This window comes from Rhipicephalus sanguineus, chromosome 9 (genome assembly GCF_013339695.2).
Source record: "Rhipicephalus sanguineus isolate Rsan-2018 chromosome 9, BIME_Rsan_1.4, whole genome shotgun sequence".
In the NCBI taxonomy this organism is placed as follows: Eukaryota; Metazoa; Arthropoda; class Arachnida; order Ixodida; family Ixodidae; genus Rhipicephalus; species Rhipicephalus sanguineus.
Window position 1 is genome coordinate 63,075,978 of NC_051184.2, and position 20,777 is coordinate 63,096,754.

The 20,777-nt window shown below is 48.8% G+C and overlaps 1 protein-coding gene across 4 annotated transcripts in view; it reads right to left on the reverse strand.

Moving 5' to 3' along the window:
• The window catches only part of LOC119405249 (pikachurin), a 277,626-nt gene that overhangs the window by 176,494 nt on the left and 80,355 nt on the right, over positions 1-20,777 (reverse strand). For 2 of the 4 annotated variants that reach the window (XM_037672059.2, XM_049419238.1), the window contains exon 1: positions 266-736. The exons of 1 other annotated variant lie outside the window; for it this stretch is intronic. In XM_037672059.2, the coding sequence (XP_037527987.1) occupies positions 266-389 (124 nt within the window). In that variant the 5' untranslated portion in view covers positions 390-736. Of the gene's footprint in view, positions 1-265; positions 737-4,007; positions 4,320-20,777 lie in introns of those variants that run through there. One more of the 4 variants, XM_049419239.1, reaches the window with a different exon arrangement.

Sequence of the window (20,777 nt, forward strand, 5' to 3'; positions counted from 1 at the left end):
ACAAAAGAAAAGCAAAAAAATTTACGATTGCTGGCGGCGCGGACGTGGCGGGTTTTATCGACTAGAGGATCTTTTTTTTTTCTTTTTTTCGCACCAGCGGACGTATAGTACTACAGTTGGGCTCGGTTTCGCGAGAGTCGATCGAGAAAGAGAGAGAGAGAGAAACACGCAGAGTCACGTCGCTCCGCCGCCGGTCGCGTCTCCGTCGCAATTCTTACGCGGCCTGCAAAAGCCGTGCGCGCGCTCTCATCAAATTCGTTCTCACCTTGAAAGGCTGCCTCGAAGCCCACAGTCTCGGCAGAGCACAACACACAGGGAAATCCCGCAGCAGCAACCCACAGCCAAAACACGAGAAGCGCGGCCATGTTGGGTCGATACGGAGCCGGCATGGGTTCTTTTTTTCCCGGGGCAGAGCAGACCCCGAAGCCGCGCGCGCCCACTCACACAAGCGAAAAAGAAGGAACGTAGCCAAAAAAGCTAAACTTCACACGCCGCCGAACGTTACTCCACTTCTTCACAGGTATGAGTTTAGGGTCAGTGATCGTCCGCACCGACAGTCCTACGGTCGCTCAGATGCTCCCTCGTTTGGCCGCGGTTGCTTCTGGACCCTTCCATCGGTAGACAGTGTGCGCGGTGTTTTGACTCCGGCTCGCAGTCGGTGCCCGGCACGCCGCCCGATCCGAAGCACTCCGTCGTGTGTATCGAGTGTGGTGGGGGGTGGTGGACGTACGCACGGTGTTCACACCCAGGGGGCACGACGTACACGCGCAGACCCCTGGCTCCGCAACGCGGACGCCTGCGCCGCCTGGTGCGAGACCGGCGAAACGTGATCGCGACGACGCTAGGAAGCGCGGCGGGCGTTGGCTTCTGAGTATCGACCCGCGGGGCCATAGGCGGATGGCTGCACGGAAACCCTCTAAACGACTAGAGTGCGGAAGCGGATCCATTTTGAAGAGCGCAAGGCGGGAAAGAGCTCGTGTCGTTGCTCATGAGATCGGTGCTGACACCCTGCGATTGAAACCTCGTCGCCATTTTCCTTCCATTGCATGGCCGCGGCCACCTGTCGTGGGTTGACTATTCTTTCCCAGAAGTTCATGGCTGCGTCTTCCAGTGAAGGCATTGTGGTCAAAGTCATCCGCAAATGTACCGACAACTACCCAGTTTTGCAGACGCAATACCTCCTCCGCGCTTGACGCCACAATCACATATACCACCTAGCTGCTTCTGAATACAGCTTTAGAACTCTGCTTGCGAGCTGCAGGATACCGTCAGCTCGGCCATTCGTACCCATCTGCCACGCAACGCCAACGGAAAAAAGCGTGATTGTTAGGCCCACTTACATATTTCCCGAGACCCTCTAGTGTTGTCCCATCTATGTGTATCCGCTAGTGTCCGTTTATCTAGCGCTTTAATAAGGAAACTTTCAACGTTGCTTTGGGTGTCACGTCGAGCTCCTGCCTCTTCCAAAAGCTCGGCGTCGCATATTGCATGACCTACCGTATCATCGAATGCGCGTCGCCAGCCTACAAGAAGCTAGTGACACCCTGTGACCACAAACGTCATCGCGACGCGGGACAGTCGACGTCAGCTCTACAATGACCCTCTGGTAGCTGCAACTCCTTGAGTAGCCAGAAGGACATCTCTCTGTCACCGAGGCATACATAATATTCGGTGGAGGCCGAGGAAAAGAAGCAGCTGTGCGCCTCCAACAGCGCTCGCGTGAGACACCAAGTCATGAACTCAAACTGTGCTCTCAGCTCTTGAAGCCGCCTTGTAGATAAGCCTACTTACTTTTCCGTTGGAAGGAGAGCATGCCAGCTATTGTGTTGTCATGTGTTTAAAGAAGCTAAAAGTGCAAGCGCTACAAAGAGCGCCGCAGAAGAGAGGAGGTGCAAGAAGAGGGTCAACAGGAAGCGCATGGGTTTACGTAGAAAATGGCAATTCCTGCGTACACGTGCCTCAAACAAGGCGAAGTTCTGGGTCTGCCCTGTTCTGGTTAGGATATGTACGACACAAACTGCAGTCCCTCGACGAGCCAAGACAGGGAAAACAGACAAGGACACGATTGCGTCAGGTTACGCAAGAACGAGGAACGTAGATCGCATACATGGCCTGTCCCAAAAGTTCCCGGAAGTTCTTTTTTTTTAATAAATCATTTATTCCGTATTAGTTTACAATCTCTTCAGAACTTTTCAAAGTACTCTCCGCCTGGTTTGATGCCCCGTCGCCAACGCTTCCTCCCAATCATCGGAGGCGCCTGGGAAGCCGTCAACGAGAACCTCCTTCAGTGAGGTCGTCGCAGATGTTTTTACCGTCTCCATCGTCCCATGCCGAGTCCTCTTCTAGGTTCTTTTGACCATTGGAAACAAAAAAGAAGTCCGGTGGTGCCAGATGGACGCTGTACGGCGGCTGGGGCAGCATTGCTACCCCCATTTTGGCCAGCAACACGGAGACAATGAGCGCAGTGTGGCTACTCCTTCGTCTCATTCGTCAAGACTTTTGGCACCATTTTCTCGCAGACATTCATCATTTGAAGATCCTCCGTCGAAACACGATGAACGATTGTTTTGGGTATTCCACACTTCTCCGCGATCATCCGAACACTTAATCGCCTGTCCTTGTTCAAGACTGTGGCGCACGTTTGACACCGAGTCGCCCGTTTGTGGTTTCGACGGGCGTCCCGAGCGGTCGTCGTCGTTGACAGACCTCTGACCTACCCGGAAACTCTTGCGCCACATTAAAGTTTGGCGTTGTTTCATTGCGTCGTCACCGTAGGCTTTCTGGAGCATTTCGAGCGTCTCCGGCCCGTTTTTACCCAGTTTCACACAAAACTTGATTGCACAACGCTGCTCCAAAAACTGGTCCATATTTTTTTTTCTCGACGAGCATGCTGTAGATATTTTTGTGCAAAGAATGGCACGCCAGCAACAAATATCCGCAGGCGAAACCGGACTCGTTTTGAAGCTCATCGCCTCCTCTAACTGCTCCGCCCAAAGCACCGGCCCGCCAAGCAACGTTGCTGGCTACAAGAAAAAAAAAAAACATTCCGGGAACTTTTGGGACAGACCACGTATATTACGTTTCAGTCCGGTTATGCAGCATGACTGCTTAGTTCATGCTTTAACCTCTTCCATTCGGCTATTGTTCAAGGAACAGTTCTTAAATATATCAGCTCTGGCGTAATACAGTGTTAAGAAATGTTGTTTGGCATGTAGTGTATGTACAATTAAAACAAGTATTGTTTGAAATCAATGGCAAGCTTGTTAAAAGCAAGTATAGAAGCTGATAGCAAAACATCCATTTGGGCTAGTTAGTAACGATTCATCTTAAATGCAAAAAAGTGGGCGCAATAAAAAACAGGGACATAAAAAGCAAAACGACGACAAAGGCGAGTGCGCCTGTGTCGTCGTTATTTTCTTTTATGTCCGTGTTTTGTATTGCGGCCCCCTATTTGCTTTTCAGTTGTATATAAGCTGAACCTGTCGAGGTTTTATCCGCAAGTAAAGTGGCAAGTAACATGTTTGGAAAGTCATATGCCACCATGGGGTGGCGGCATAGTGCAGATGAATCGAGCTTAAAACGGGGACACCAAGATACCAAATATAAGCAAGAAAGCAATAAAACTCGTTTTTTCTGTGGACTTATTCTTTATGACTTGCAACGCACACAACATCACGTTAGGTAACCTACCCCATTGATATGACTGCGGCGACGTCTGCAACCAAGGAAACCAAACAATTAAAACCTAAGTCATTTAAAGACACCCACCTCTGGATCCCATTGCACCAAGGTCAAAGTGTTCCAACCTTTCTTCCCTCTTAAGCGCGCGCGATTATTAGGCAATAACTGCGACGATCAGGACTAGCTGATCCAATTACCATCGGCGATGCGTTCAAGGCACGCGCGTTATCCAGAGCCACGTTTACAGATGTATGTGTGTCAGGTAATCCCGCGTAACGCGGGCACGAGGCGCGCAACAGTAATATAACATCAGAAGACTTTCATACCTTCGTGCATGAAATATTGGAGAGCAATTCTTCGAAGAAGCTCCCGATGATCCGTTTTCTTTCGAGAACTCGCACCTCGTCCTTGTTCACAGACGATGGCTCATGCCGGTCACGGATGATTTTGGCGAACGAAAACTTCTGCCGCTTCTTCCTTTTCTTCTTCGTTACATCGGTTCCTAAACATCCTGGTATGCGACGCTCACTTGCCTTTGCATGGTAAGTCCACCCGCAACGCGCACAGCGATCACATTTTGCGAAATTAGCCCTGCAAACGACTGCCGTAGTGAGCGCGAACAAGCGAAACGCGAGGCACCAACTGGGACAAGTGCGAAAAGAAGTGCCGGCGCTTGGACAGCCGGCGTCAAAGTTGCGTGGGTTTCAGGGTGCGGAGCGCGGCATCTAGCGAACGTGATTCGTGTGATAAGAAAACGAACGGTTGTAACCATGGTGCGTCTGAAGGCGTAGACACGGAAGCGGCAAGCGAGGCGCGATCGCTAGAAACTCAGTCTTATCGCTTGGCCGTCATGACGATTGAACTTTTCCAGGCGCAGTGCTGCCCAAAAGACGTCGGTAACGTTGTCCGTCGGTATGCGAGGACCAACCAGTTCTTTTTAAGCCTCCTTGGGACGAACACGTGGTTGCAGCTATGGCGGAGCGGTAAAAAGCTAAGGAAAAAAAAAAAGAAACCCACGGGTATGAATTCGTACTGTGGGCTCCCCTACGAACCGGCATGTTAGAAATGTCTGGCGGAGCGCACACAATACAGTGTGAATCCACTTGTCTATAGTGCCCTTTCGACCGCTTCTCCCGCCGTTTTTCGCAAAAATATGCAGAGACCGACGCCGTAAACATACCAAACGTAGTCGTACCGCATGCTGCGTCTTGGTGCTATAATACAAGCAAGAAAGGAAGCTTGTAGCTAACGCGATGTAACAGCTGCGGACGGCGCTAGCATCCGAAGCCACGCGCTCGACCGCTCTAAGTGTGATTCAAACTGTAATCACAGATGGAAACGCGACAACTTAGGGTTAATCAAGGCAGGTACTTTCGCTTCCGCCGCCTTCAGCTCGGGCCATGTAGGTGTAAATTCGAGTCGAATGCTTTATCAGAGCCAACATTACGTTTAGCGGCCATATTCACACAGACACGACGTGGTTATCTCGAAGAATGGCGCAAACCAGTTGTTATACTAAAAGTTTTGATGTTGCGCATCAATTCGTGAGCACTGTACAACGAATATAAAAACGGGCCTGGAGGTCGCTTCATCGCACGACAGCTGCTTTTTTTTATTTGTAATGCGTTTAGCACTTCTTTACCTAGCGCACCGTGTTTCGGTTTGCCGATGTATCTGGCCGGTGACGTTGTGGGTTTCGCGACGTTTATGTGACAGCTGCCCGCGCAGCTACGCTTCTACGCCCGTCGCCAGTGACGTCACAGACACTCGCGACTGAAGTCAGCACAGCGTGCATCCACCCCCGATAAAAAAACGCAAAATCTTAAGTGTGAATTCTGTGTTTCCAGGGCCGAAACCCGACCATTCCAACCACTACGTCACAGGCGCGTACCTCACCATGTGCAATAGAGTACCTTTAAAGAACATCCCACGGTACGAGCACGTTCGTTCGGGAAAGCGTGGACAACGGCCACGCTTTCCTGAAGAATTTCTCTGGCACGCAAATCAGGGCGTTACCGTCTTCGGCATCAACCACAAGAACATGGAGGCGGACGATTCAGTCTACGTGTCCGGTGCCGTCGGGAAGAGCAATGGCATGGTTTGGCTCGACTACTTTTGACTACCTCTCGTAACCATCGAGTCGCATGTTGTAACTATAAGAAGCACATTCATACAAGTGCGTATGATTGTGTTACCAACCTGTCAGCCACAAGCCTCATACGGTCCCTAATGCATTTGCCTAAGATGATTCGAAGGTGGAAGCCATCTTCTCCTTCTTATTCTTATGCTTACGAAGTTCTTTCTCTCTCCTCTTAGTCTATCGTATTGATTCCCCCGCTCGAAAGCTTTTCGCACCAAACACGCTCTTTCATTGCCTCGGGGATCGGAGGCATTAGAAACTTTCTGCACCTCACGTGGTATTGGGGTGCCTCCGGGATCGGCGCACCTTTCACCAAGCGACGACGCCATGTGATCGTGTCATCACTTGACGTCACGTTACTAGACATCGTAACGACGCCACAAATTTTTACGACCTGTGACGTGATGGTGACGTCCTAGGGTGACGTCATCACGCCATCACGTGATCATGATTTATTGCATCACTTGTATTGACGCCGACGTCGCCGGCGGTCACTTTTCGTGTTTGATGAGGCACCCAAGGCTTTTGCCTTAATAATTGACACTGAACAAGTCCTTTCGTATTCTTTTTTTTTTCAATTATATCCCCTTTCTCCCATCCTAACGATCTTGGGTCTTGATTCGGAGGTGTATACTAACGTAAAATCTCACCTGTAGGTATACCATCACATTGCTACGGGACAATGAAATACACCAAAACTCCACAACTACCCTGCAACAACTACCTTGCTTCGCTAAAACGATTTTAGCGCATCGTATCAGAGGTATGTACAGAATCACAATATACGGAGCCAGATGCAAGGCCCACCGAACATGCGGCAGTTGTCATTTCAATTAATGGGTTGCGTTTTAGCAGACGTCGTCCCTCAATCGTTCTACATATATTGAACACACGAATTGTTCCTAACGTTGCAAGATCACTGCGTGAAAGCGCTGCCGTTACAGCATATTGCTGTCCCGATACATTTTCTTCAAGTACGGTTCCTGGATAACACCTGGGAGTTCGCGCCGAATATTCTATCTTATCTCTGCCCGTTTCTTTTACAGCGTTATCGTATTTCGATGTCATAAGAAACCCCTATCGATCTCTTGTTAGCTACATAGTCTTAATTTATTGATGTATTACTTTTTTTTCTTTATGCCTTCTTCTCCATTTTTTTTTTCATTGCAAACCCGCCTCGGAAGTAGGCTGCATAGACTGACCTCTTCAACGTTCATTTCGTTCCTTACCCGTTTCTTCTCTCTTTGACTGCCTTAGAACTAAAAGCCGACAATTTAAAAAAGAACAAATTCTTGTCAGCTTCGCGCACACAATTACCGAGTAACCTCCTCATATGTATTTGTGACACGTGTGAAGTCATCGATGCAATCAACGCAAATAGCGCAGTGATAAGCAAATGAAACAGGGTACATCTAAGGCTCTTCTGTTTTTTCGAAATAAGAATATTCATTTGATGACTATCAAGTTTACAACACTTATCTCGACGGTCATCACAACCACAAAAACGATTATGGTCGCATACCAGTGTACAAGAATGTGTGCGTGCGTGTGTGCGTGCGTGCGCGCTTCTAAGGATTATATATAAACCGTCTTTGTCACAATGGTACATACTACAATTCAAACAAGACTTGTGTTTGGGCAAGTTGGTTCATACTTCATGGGGAACAAACGAACGCTATTGAACAGGGACATAGACAAGAGGCACACAGGACAGAATGAGCGCCTGTCCTGTGTGCCTCTTGTCTATGTGCCTGTTCGATAGCGCTCGTTTGTTCCACATGAAGTACAATTCAAACCCTACTATATTACCAAAACCCGCTCTCACGTCAAAAAAAGCACGACTTGCGATGCTGTAGAGCGAAGAAGGATCTATATTGGAGAATAATCCATCTGATCGATAATTTACTAATGAGCAAAAAGTTGCGTCAATTTCCATTAAGGCACCATCTGCCACACCATTTTTCACAGACATCGAAGAGTGTTCATGCGATTAATTCAAGCTTGTCAGCAACCACCTATGACCAGTCCCGTCCATATTAAAGCCGAGGTCGCTTCCTCCTACGGTCAGCTGCTGATATGCGGTCACGTGAGGCTTCCTTGACAAGCTCCTCCAGCTCGGCCGGAATCGGCTGCTTAGCATCGCGCAGAATGGACACAAGGTCCGCGGCGTGACGTCTCTCCTGGTGCGCGAACAAGGTGTACACCGCCCCGCTTTGAGTACGTGAGTGCGATGCGTGAACGAGCCGCCTCGCGTACGCCTCCGAACACTTGGGACAGTCGTAGTTGACCACGAAGCGCACGTCATCGGCCGCATCCATTCTTCGTGTGCCCATGTCTATCGTCACGAGGACGCGTAGCCCGCCGGAGACAAACGACGACAAGGCCCAGTCCTTCTCCTTTTCCGTCTTTTTGCCGTGGACGCCGAATACGGGCCATTGTCGATGCAGCAACATACCCATAAGGTCGTCCACCTTCTCTTTTGTTTCAACAAAAACGACGGCTTTGCGATGCACCTCGTCGAGGATTTCCTCCAGAAGCGCGAGGAGACGATCGTTTTTCTCTGCTTCGTCACAGACGACGACGATCTGTCTGATGGCTTGGTCACGAGGCACCGACTGTGCCGCGATGCTGACTAGAACGTAGTCTTCCAGCAGGTACTCGCAGAGCACATGCGCCTTCTGGGTTCGTGAGTTGAGCCATACTTGCGTCTGGTGGTCAGGACGGATCCACTCTACGACGGCATGTATTTGGTCTTCAATCATCATATCAACCATAAGGTCGACTCCATCTAAAACCACGTACGTGCAGCGGCAGAGGTTCAGCAAGCCTTCTTTCAAGAAGGTCAGCAAGCGAGCAGGTGTTGCGATGCAGATCTGAGGACGCTTCTTGAGGTCTTCGAGCTGAAAGTCTTTCGGCGCGTGGCATGAGAGCAACGCCACTCCAACTTTTGTGCACTCCTGGATATCGCAGGCTACTTGGTGGACTTGCCGAGCCATCTCACGAGTCGCAGTAAGGACAAGAGCAATGGGCCCATCGCTCGACTGCAACGGAGGTTGGTTCAGTACGTGTAGCGCGGCAGGGACGAGGTAGGCGACCGCCTTTACTTCCGAAGGAGCTTGAAACTACCTTGAGGTCTCTGCCGCTCAGTGCCACAGGCCAACACTGAGCTTCTATATGCGTGAGGGAACGGTTCCTCGCACGCATCCACTCAGTTAAGCAGGCCGGCAGGTTGGCCTCTTCTACGCTTAGCATCGGCTTGGGTATGCCTCGTCCACTAATATCGATATCGTTTTCAAGGCGATACGCGTTCACGTCTGCCTCGGGCCGCTGCGCAGTTGTGGCGTGCTCTCGGTAAATGTTCTTTTCGACCGGCATCAGCTGCACGCAATCCCATGTGGGAGGTGTTTTCTCGACTCCCCGTTGGCTCTTTGTGGTGGCGTCATTGCGGCGTCTTCTCCTGCGCATCGTCGAGGCAGATAGCTGGCTATCTCCGATGGCTTGCTGGTAGGCGGGGGCAATAGCTGGGGGCTGCTGGGGCATGACGTCCACCTCTTCGATAGGAAAGGCTGGCGGACCAGGAATGGCTAGCGCGCCAAGCATAGCTTGCATCGGTTGCACCACGAAGGCTTCCAGCGCAGCATCGAGTTCCCAGAGCAGGTCCATCTTGGGAGACCTGACCTTCTTGGGCCGGAATTTGTTGACCACAGCCCCCAACGCCTGAGCTCTCGCCGTCTAGCAGCTGCCTGGTGATGATGATGATGATGTGCCTCTACACATGGCTCATACCCACACTGGGGGATTGGCCAAGAATTGTAGATATGAGATTTAAAGTTATAACTAGTGAGTTAACACGAAAGACAAGCAGACATAAAAAAGAACGAGTGCAATAATTATTTGTACATTCAGCCCGGACTTCTCATCTTAACTAGAAATTAGAATAATGAAATTAATGTGTTACCGAAAGTCTTATTCTTTTTATTGAATTTTTTTTTCTTATTGATTCATTGTTACTATCGGAACACGTTTGCAATTAGGAATTTAAAAACGCATTCGTTTTGTTTCATGAAGGAAAGCACTAACAGCATCAAAAACATTCCTGTGGCTGACGCCCAAATCCGAAGCACCGAAGGTGAGAATAGCGTCTATTGTTAAGATTGTCCCCAGCTTAGCACACGGAGTTTCAAGAAGTCTTCTTCTTTGTAATATATAGCCTGGCGGTGCGGTTCTTTGTCTTCTTCGTCACCTCCGTGAAGGTGTCTTTTGATGGTGATGATGCTCCTGGGACGATTGCTACCCAGTGCATGGAATTGGCCAAGAATTAAGTCGATTAGTTTATTAGTTCTTAAAGTTAGCATTAATAGCCTGATATAGTTAAATGATATTTGAAGCCGACAAATGTTGGCAAGGCATTCTTTTATGCCTTATGAGAAACCCTTCAATGGCGAAGCAAACCTCCCTGTCGCTGTATCCCAGAGTCGAGGGTCCGAAGGAAACAATAACAAGGTCTGTAAATTCGAGGTCTGATTTTGAAGAGGTGGCATTAGTAGAATTTTTCTCAGAAACCCGCTAGCGTATATAGTCCCTGAACCGAGTGGTGGAAGCGATAGATATCGAAAGTAATGATGAATTTGATGAAATAAAAATGTTGCAATAATTATTTTCCTGAATGTTGTTACATGAATGACGAGGTGCTTGTTCAGTAAACTACGTACAAGGTGTATTTACAACACCGGTTGCAGATCACCTCAGCTCACAAACTAGGGCGCAGGCTCTTCCCCCCTCCACACCCTAAATTGAATAAAGCGCAAGCGGTCACACTACGACAACTACAGACAAAAACGTACATCACTCCAGCCATGCTAAACAGAATCGATCCAGACTTTTCACCTCACTGTCAGCACTGTAATCACGAGCACTGCCATTTCGAACATATGCTCTGGCTGTGCCCCTTTAATTCGGGGTCAGGATTATCAGACAATTAAACACTCCTGGGAGGCTGGCATGCGCAGCATGGAACTTAACAACCAACTCCTGGCAGTCCAGAGGGCCCGGGACATCGCCGAGAGGCTCCAGCTTCCAGCACCTTCCTTGGTGGAGCCACCTGGCTGAGCTAGCGGGACCTCCATTCTCGTTCAGCTTCTGCCACTTTTGGACCACAATAAAGTTCTCACTCACTCACTCATCACTCATCACTCACTCACTCACTCACTCACTCACTCACTCACTCACTCACTCACTCACTCACTCACTCACTCACTCACCAGTTCAGCTCAGAGACCGAGCGTTGGCAGCTCGTTGTCCTCTTCGTTGGGCGCACACGCGCATGGTCCGAGAGACTGGGAATAAGCATGTAGCACTATACCCGGCGGCAAAGGCGCCATCTAGGTGCGTCTAGATGTCAACGTCACCGGGAGAGTGGTACGGCTTCAAGCATGCGACGTGTAAGATATCGCTCACTTGTGGGGCGGATGCGTGTAGTATTATTCAATGTAATAAACATTAGCTGTCTTAAATGTGCGTGCTGATATATTTATTAGGGGTATATGAAAGAACACGCACAGTAAACACGTATGGAAACGCGAAAATTTAGGGCTAGTAACTCACGTACTTTTGTTTCCAGCGTCTCTATACAGTTCGCGTCATATCAGACGTCATTTTGTCATTTTTTGTCATTTCGTGCACTCTATCCCATGACAGAAAAAAAATTCGTAGAGGGGGGAGGGCTCCGGCCCAGTGTGCCAGCCCCTGACTACGGCGTTGCCGCTACCGTTGCCATTAGTAGCCAGATTCGCAGCGACATGGCAGGGTAATGAAGAACAAATGCTCATAAAGGTTGTTATACTAAAAAATGACGTCGCGTTTCAATTCGTGAGTACTGTGCTGCCAATCTTTTTCTTGACATTTTTAAAAAATACCTGGAAAGTTGCTAAGCCTGTGCTTGCCACATGTCGCAATGAATATGTGGCGGCACTGAAGTTAATATTACAGAAACCTTGTGCTGAAGTCACTAGGGAAGCTTCTAGCGCTTTCCTCTCCGTTTCCTTTTTCGCCTTCGCTGCACTTAAATAAATGTTACGGCAGAATTTATCTTTAGAGCTGTGTACGCATGGTGCACAGCGGAAACAGGCGTATCGTCAACCAAGATGGTGCCTTGGCCCGCGCGATATCCCTCAACTTCATTCTTATCCTCATTTCCGTGACGGAATCACTCCCCGGGGCGTAAGTTCCTATTCACAATGCCGATCGCGATGTGACATGACAGACGCTCACATACGGGCAAGTCGCACGACGTCAGGAACGTCCGTGGTACGAAGGTTAGAGGCTGGCTCTGGAACTAATAATCCCTGAAGTCAACGGTGTGATCTATGACACTCGAGCGGTTTCCTTCGGCCCCACAGCGTAGCCGAGCGCTACGCGATAAGATGTTGTCGAACATGAACCTTGCAACAAGCATCAGGGCGACGGCAAATTTTCGCAGTGAACGTACCAACAATTGATATGTCATCAAACCGGAATGAAAGTCTCGTGGCATGCATGCACTAACCGCGTGACGGGCACGTGGTAATTTTCTGGCCATCGAGCACGCGGGGATTACTCGACAGATCAGAGGAGCAGGTTTGCAGTTTCATCAGGGACGAGGGCATCCATAGAAGCTACCACAAAAACAATGTCTCGGCAGGTCTGGAAACTACCTATGAACCATTTTCCGACTGTCAATGCGCGCGTGCAAGCTAAGCGAGTGGTGGGGATCTGTCAGAGGACGTTGCTTAGCGGGATGTAGATTCCGGGCGTGCGGCTCCCGCTTCGGATGTTTCACGAAACTTTTAATACCAGAGTGTTTTAGCAGCGCCTGCTTACTGTCCCGTAGGTACAATGCCTCACCAACGTGGTTGGAACGTCGCTTTTTAAAGCTTTATATTTATTACGAAAGCATGCCCTTAGGCATAGTAACTGGTCGTACCAAAAAGACACACGAAAATTTGCTTCGGGTATAAAGCTTAATAGTGAACGGTGGTAAGGTCCAGGGATCCAGCGGTCGAGATCGGATGGTCGGCCAACCCTGAGCCCCGTTGCACGGAAGTGGCGAAGACGGCTTAATTGTAGGCCCACGCAAGCCCACAGCAACTGCGTGGCACTCACATCGCGGATTCTAGCTTTTAAGCCGCGCGAATTGCTCATGCGTACGGGAACGTGATGAGATTATTAAAGTGCCTAACAGGGGTTGCAGACTGAGCAAGTACGTACCAACCACGACGGTATGGCGTTTTCGCAGTTACCATATACTAATTTGGTACTGCTGGAACACACTACTGTCTCTATCGAACAGATAAAATTTCGGATAATAACTACAAGACGTCAACCCGGCTCTCATCTATCAGCAACTGTAAGCACGTTTGGTATATTCTGTGTAAGTGCCTTATCGTTATGCGTGTTGTTTAATACCCTCACGCGGCGTGATTTATTTACGTTGGATTCGTTTAGCACTATTTCCTACTTCTCATACTTCTCCAAAGATTCTCGAAAGGTGTTATATACCGTCCGTGTTACATTCAGACTAATTGCATGGCAATGGTAATGAACGTACTTGTATGCGCTGGCTAATACATATCCTGCATTCAAATGGTTCAGTAATAGAATGAACAAAATTTGAAACTTAAGCAAGTAAACAAATCACTGAATGTCAAACAAAAGCTCGATCTGCGATTTTGTAAATGAAATGTACATTCATTTTCATGTTTAATCGATGGGCGTTCGCACGTCACCGAGCGTTCGTCATCCAAAGTGACGAGCGTTTGCACGTCCCTTTAGATGTTCAAAGCGGCAAATACGTGGTTGATCAGACGATGCGAGCTACGCATGTGAAACTGTGGAGCTCAGCACAAAAGTTTTAATTTACTAGCGAGCAAGAAGTCGCGTTATTCGCTTTGAAGGCTGCAGCAGCCACCAGAGCACGCAAAATTTTCACAAACAACGCAGAGAATTCGTGCAATTATTCATCCTAGCTTCTCCACTCCGAAGTGTCTATAGGACCCGTGTCCTCACAGCCGAGGTCGCTTGTTCCCGCGGTCAGCTCCTGATCTGCGATCCCGCGCGTTTTCTTTGGCAAGCTCCTCCAGCTCGACTGGAACCGGTTGCTTATCGTCCCGTAGAATGGACACAAGGTTCGCGGCGTGGCGTCTCTCCTGGTGCGCGAACATTGTGTACACCACCGCGCTTTGAGAAGGAGAGTTCGAAGCGTGGACGATACGCCTTGCGTACGCCTCCGAACACCTGGGACAGTCGTAGTTGACCACGAAGCGTGCCTCATTGGCCGTGTCCAGCTTTCGTGCGCCCATGTCTGTAGTCACGAGGACGCTTGGCCCGCCAGACGCAAACGAATCGAGCGCCCAGTCCTTCTCCTTTTCCTTCATCTTGCCGTGGACACCTAATACGGTCAATCTGCGAACCAACAACAAACCCATGAGGTCGTCCACTCTCTCTTTCGTTTCAACGAAAACGATGACCTTGTTACGCGCCACGTTGACAATGTCCTGAAGAAGCACGATGAGTCTATCCTTTTTCTCTGCTTCTTCAGAGACGACGACGATATGCCTGACAGCCTGGTCACGAGACGCAGCCGGTACCTCGATGTTGACCTGGACGTAGTCATCCAACAGGTACTCGCAGAGAATACGCACCTTCTGGGTTCGTGAGCTGAGCCATATTTGCGTCTGATGGTCGGGACGCATCCACTCTACAATGGTCTTTACTAGGTCCTCAGGCCCAATATCCACCATACGGTCGAGTCCATCTAACACCACGTACGTGCAACGATAGAGATCCAGCAGTCCTTCTTTCAAGAAGGTGAGCAAGCGACCAGGTGTCGTGATACATATCTGAGGACGCTTCTTGAGGTCTTGGAGCTGCAGTTCCTTGGGTGCGCGAGAAGACAGGAGGACCGCTCTAACTTTCGTGTGCTCTTGGATGTCGCAGGCTACTTGGTGTACTTGCCGAGCCATCTCACTGGTCGCAACGAGGACTAGAACGACAGGCCCATCACTGGACTGCAATGGAGGCTGGCTCATTACGTGCAGCACGGCAGGGACGAGGTAGGCGACCGCCTTTATTTCCTGAGGTGCTTCGACTACTACATTGAGGTCTCTGCCGCTGAGTGCCACGGGCCAACACTGAGCTTCTATGCTTGTGAGCGAACCACGGTTTCTTGCACGCATCCAATCAGTTAAGCAGGCCGGCAGCTTGGCCTCTTCTATGCTTAGCATCGGCTTGGGTATGCCTACCCCACTGACGGTGATATGGTTGTCAAGGCGATACGCGTTGACATCTGCCTCGGGCCGCAGCGCAGTAGTAAAGTGCTCTAGGTAAATGTTCTTTTCGACCGGCATCAGCTGCACGCAATCCCATCTGGGAGGTGTTTTCATGACTACCAATTGGCTCTTGGTAGGGTCGTCAGCGCGGCGTCTTTTCCTGGACATTTGCGAGGCCGATAGATGGCTGTCTCCGATGGCTTGCTGGTAGGTAGGGGCAATGGGTGGGGGCTGCTGGGGTGGAGGAATTACTAGCGCTTCAACAATAGCTTCCATCGCTTGTACCACGAACGCGTCCACTGCAGCATCGAGGTCCCATAACTGGTCCATCTTGGGAGACCTGACCTTCTTGGGCCGGAATTTCTTGACCGCAGTTCCAAACGCCTCAGCTCTTTTCGTCTAGCTGGTGCCCGGCGGTGCGGTTCTTCGTCTTCTTCGTCACCTACGTGAAGTTGTCTTTGATAATGATGATGTTCCTGGAATGATTGCTACCCAGTGAACTGGCGAAATTAAAGCGATTAGTTCATTAGTTTCTCCAGGTTAATTTTACTGGCCTTATATATTTAAAGAACGAATAAATGTTAATTGCAAATCACCAGTAATGAAATCGTGGCCAAGCCTTGGTACTGTGTAAGGGTTGCGCTCTCCCGTCGCTTTAGTTTGTCTTCCTCTTCGGCTCCTTCCTGAAATAACGCCGCTCGCGCTCAGAGTCCGTCCTTTTGCCTTGACTGTCGCCACTGCGTATTGCCGCTGAGTGCCGTCAAATAAACACCTTAACAAAATATTTAGAGCCGACAAATTTCCTAAGGCATTCTTTTAGACTCTGTGAGGAACTCTTCCATGGCGGAGCTAACCTCCACGTGGCTGCATCCCGGAGTAGAGGGCACAAACGAAAAAAATAAGCTGTGTTGTTTCCAGGCCCAGCTTATAAAGAGGTGGCACCAGTAATATTTTCTCAGAAGCCCGCTACAGTATAAATTCCATGAATCGAGCGGTAGCAGCGATGAATACAGAAAGTAATAATGTAACTTTTTAGTAAGAAAAAAATGGAATAATTACTTTGTGGAATATTCATGGTAATGAAGTGCAGATCTCTTAAACCTGTTAACGCCATTAAACGTTAATACTTCCATTTTTTCGCTTGCTCATCAGAATGCCATTATAACGTTGACACTCCCATTTTTTTTACTTACTCATCAGGATACTTTTTACTTGTTCATAGGGTTATCAAAGAGAGAAAGGCGTACAATCACAGTAGTTCCCTTGAACGCAAGGAATAACTGTTAGGTGTTCTTTATTTCCTAGGACAGCAAAAGACCGCGCATTTAGATTCATCTACTCGGATTACTCATATCACACCAGTGTTACTAACTTAAAAGAAAAGCAGGTCTACCTAACATTCAACTACGCCGTAAGATTTCTAGACTATCATTGTATGACAAAATGTATCATACGCTTCATTATAACTCTCCCATTCAATCAGCCCATCGCACTTCAGCCCGCACAAGTCACCTCAAGGCCGTCTACCCACCCCCTGCTTGCACCACAGCCCACCATCACTCCTTTTTCGCCCAGGCAGCCAGGGACTGGAACGATCTTCCCCCAAGTGTCATCCGTCATTTCAACACGGATAACTTTAGAAATGCCATAGAATCATTGTTTTATTAACCCTACGTTGTTTGCCCACACCCTCATGTAAAGCCCTCTGTTGGGGGGCCTTTGAGGTATATTAAATAAAATAAATAAATAAATAAATAAATAAATAAATAAATAAATACCGGAATTGTTACCGAAAAGTCCATAGCAATGTTTGAAAAACACCTGAAAATGTTATCAATTTGTCTTTGCATATTTTTACGTGTTCACTACCAGTGTTTAAAGAATTCGTTACAGATGTTTGAAGAATGCCTGCAATTGCTACGAACTTGTATGTGCTTAAGTGCTTTTGCGTATTCATGTATACCCACGCTGCTAAAATCTTGTACCAGATCGCACTACCTATAAATAAATAACTAAATAAATAAATATGTATTTTATAGGGACACTACAGGCAAATAACAATTTATGTCAAAGTGAAAGCTGAATGTATGACAACGTCTTAAACGGCAATATTATCAACAGCAGTGCACTACTTACCGAGAAATTAAGCTAAATGTATCACACGATGAGCGCCACGAGCGGGACATTTTGGAAATGATCTTGATGACGTGAGAGAGTCCGACTATAATTAATCACCCGTAATCAAACTAGCTGCAATAAAAAAAAAGAACCTTCCGTGCATCAAGAGACGTAATAAATTCTGCTTGTTCGTTTTTGTTTGATTCATGGAAAAAAGAACCTCTTTGGCGTTGCCAAGGGGAACGGCGCACGTGGTTCAAAGGTTTCGTTTTCGCCAAACTGCGCGTCGCCCGGCGCACTGCTTCGCTCACACGGTCGCGTCTCAGTGGTGGTTTCGGTATCGCGTATTGCCGCGTGTGTTTTCGCGCTCGTGAAAGTCGCTCTGACAGAAAGTTCGACAAAATGCCGCATGCATGTGATGTTGCCGGATGCCCGAATGGTGCACGCCGCCAGTGCACGCCGCCGCGCAGTAAAGGCGGACAACGTTGGGCACGGCAACAGTGACGTGAGGAAGACCGTTTTCAGGCGGGTGATTTGAAGTGCGCTAACGCGATGCGTACCACTAAAAGGTGATTTTATTTCAAAAGAAGCACTTCCTTGGCACAAAAGCAGCACTACGAGGTTTCTGGACCGCTATTTGAACAATCAACGTCGACTTAATATTTGCTTTTAGTGTCCCTTTAAGGAACCATAAAGAAAGACGTAATGCCAATATTGTTGAGCATTTATAAAAACGCTTGGAAGTTGTTACGTCTGTGTCAGTGTCACATGTGTAAATAAATATATCGCGTCACAAATATCACGGTCCCTTATGAATTCGGCTAAGACGATTCGAATTTGAAAGCCTTCTGCTTTTTCTTCTTCTTTTTCTTCTCAAGCGATTGCGTCGATCCATCCCCCTTTCTCAAAAACCTTCTGCGCCTAACGTAGTTTTGCACTGCCGCCAGGACCGCAAGCATCACAGCTTGCTGCAGCTCACGGTATTTGGCACCACTGCCATCCCAGATTGGCCCACACTTCACGAAGCGACCATGTCGGGTTATGACATCATCGTGTGACGTCACGTTATGTGACGTCATAGTTCTGCCGAGACCTCGTAGTGACGTTACGAGTTCTGCCGATCTGTTTCGTCATGATGATGTCATCGCATGATGATGATTTATTTGCATCCCTTCGCGTTGACACCGACGGTCAGTTTTCGTGTTTGATGAGGCATCTAAGGCTTTCGCCTTAATGTATGTTACGCCAGAACATCTGTTTGCAGCTCTGTACGTACACAAGTCGCACAGCGGAAAGAGGCGAAGCGCCAACCAATACGGTATCGTAGTCCAAGCCATCTCCCTCAACATCATCCTCACCGTCGTTCCCGTGACGTAATTACCCCCAGGGCGCAAGCGTCGACTAAGTGTGGTAGGAAAGTGGTATCGCAAGCGCTCACATGCGGGTTAAGTCGCACGACGAGTCCTTGGTAGGGTTGAGTCCTTGGTAGGGCGGTTAGGAAACTGGCTTCGGAATTAACACGTGGGTTACTTCACAAGTCAGAATTGTAAGCTAATGAAACCGTCAGACAATGTAGCCAAGCACTGAATAGCGGATATTATTTGTGCTGTTTAACTCTAGTGTTGTAATTATGATATAAACTTGAAGAAGTTAATGTGCACGAAAAGACAACATGCAGCCGACAGGGGCCGAACCTACAACCATCGGATAACGCGACTAATTGAGCTACGGTGGCGGTCGTCCTCCCCTCCGCTTTATTGGGTATTTCTGTGCATGTAAACCTGGGATTATTAATTAACCAGCGCCGCTCGTAGCCATGACGGCGAGGGTGGAGCACTCCTTTTGCCGGCTAGCGTCACGTAGCACGCGATCTCTTTACGAGCTGGCTGCTGACGAATACCACTCGCATACTACATACTACTGCCCAACTGCTCAGCAATCCAGCTCCTATCCTCCCTCTTTCCTTTCCATCACCACCTGGCTCGACTGCATTGGCGCCGAAGGGGAAGAAGAACAGCGTCGACTGATCGCGCAGGCGGTCGAAATGCTCCGCCTATGAATTTGGCTGAATAAAAGTCTATTACTACTACTACTACTACTACTACTACTACTACTACTACTACTACTACTACTACTACTACTACTACTACATGAAGGCATCAAGTCTGCCCATCTTTAGTAGCGTAACCAGTGACTCGCATGGTTTGCTTCTATTACACCGCGTACCATGCGCGGGGCGCGATAATATGTTATCGCACATAGACTTTATGGCAAGCATCACGGCTACGGAAGGTTTTTACTGTGGCTGTCTGCCAGCGATGTCTCTGCAATAGAAACGAAAGGTTCATGGTATATAAGAGCGGGATACGAACTTGATAGGACAGACCCTGACCACTCACAGTCGTACCACAAATGTGGTCATGACTCATGCCCTTTTGATAAGATGCCCTGGTTGTGCCCAGCTCTTAACGCCTCTACAGCAATCAAGATAGTGCAATGGGAGGAATCCCTCATGAAACAAACGCTGGAAACAAAAATACGTGCATGAATTAGCTCCAAATTTTTCCGTTTGAATCCGTGAGTACCGTGCATGGCTGTAACGAACCATGCATAAGCGCACTTTCTAATTACGGTAATAACAATGACGGATTTTTTTTATCCCTCAATGAGCACAACTAGTTCCGCTTCTAACCTCCTTCCCGGCCCTCTTCTTTATCGGCTCCATTCGGTTTAGTTTATTGGCTCCATTCGTCTTGCGGGAAAGTATAGAGCGGGCGAACAGGAAAATGCCTTAAAAGTCTACGGGAGCACAACAGTTCTTTGGTTGGCAGGCCGTTACGCATCTGGCATTGCACTGCAAGAAGTGCAAGGAACGTAGTTGTAAGCATAGGCGTGCGCAGAGGGGGGCAGGGGGTGGCCGCCCCCCCTAGTCACCTAAGAAGAGGGGGGCGCAAAGTCTGCCCCACAGATTGACTTAATACGGAGGGGAGGCACCGTGATAAACCTTCGCCCCCCTCCCCTCCCCCCTGAATGGGAACCCTGAGCACGCCTATGGTTGTAAGCCATTTTTCTTGGGTTAATGTACATGTACAAGGGCTCTACGCAGAGTCGAGGCCTTCCATATGGGACGGGAGGGGCCTCGCTGCATAAGTTATCCTTCGCTTATTGGCAGACCGGAATAACAGCAGCACCTGTGGAGCTGTGGAGTGACTGTCAAGTTCAGGGTGTCCCACACGACGACATCAACAGCAGCGGAGCTTGCCGCCTTACGTGCTGCTATCCTTTATATCGCAGAAGCCCAGCCTCAAAACTGGGCTGTCTTTTGCGACTCTAAGGCATCCCTTCAGAGTCTGCAATCAGCGTTACGGCGAAGGGTGCGCGAGCAGTTAGTGAACGAAATGAGAGAAGGTCTTCACCAAGCTTTATCGAAGTGACATGGCGTTGTGTTCCAATGGCTGCCGGGACATTGGGGCATTGTCTGTAACAACTTCGCTCATGATGCTGCCCAGTCCGCCCACGAGGCTGCCCAGACA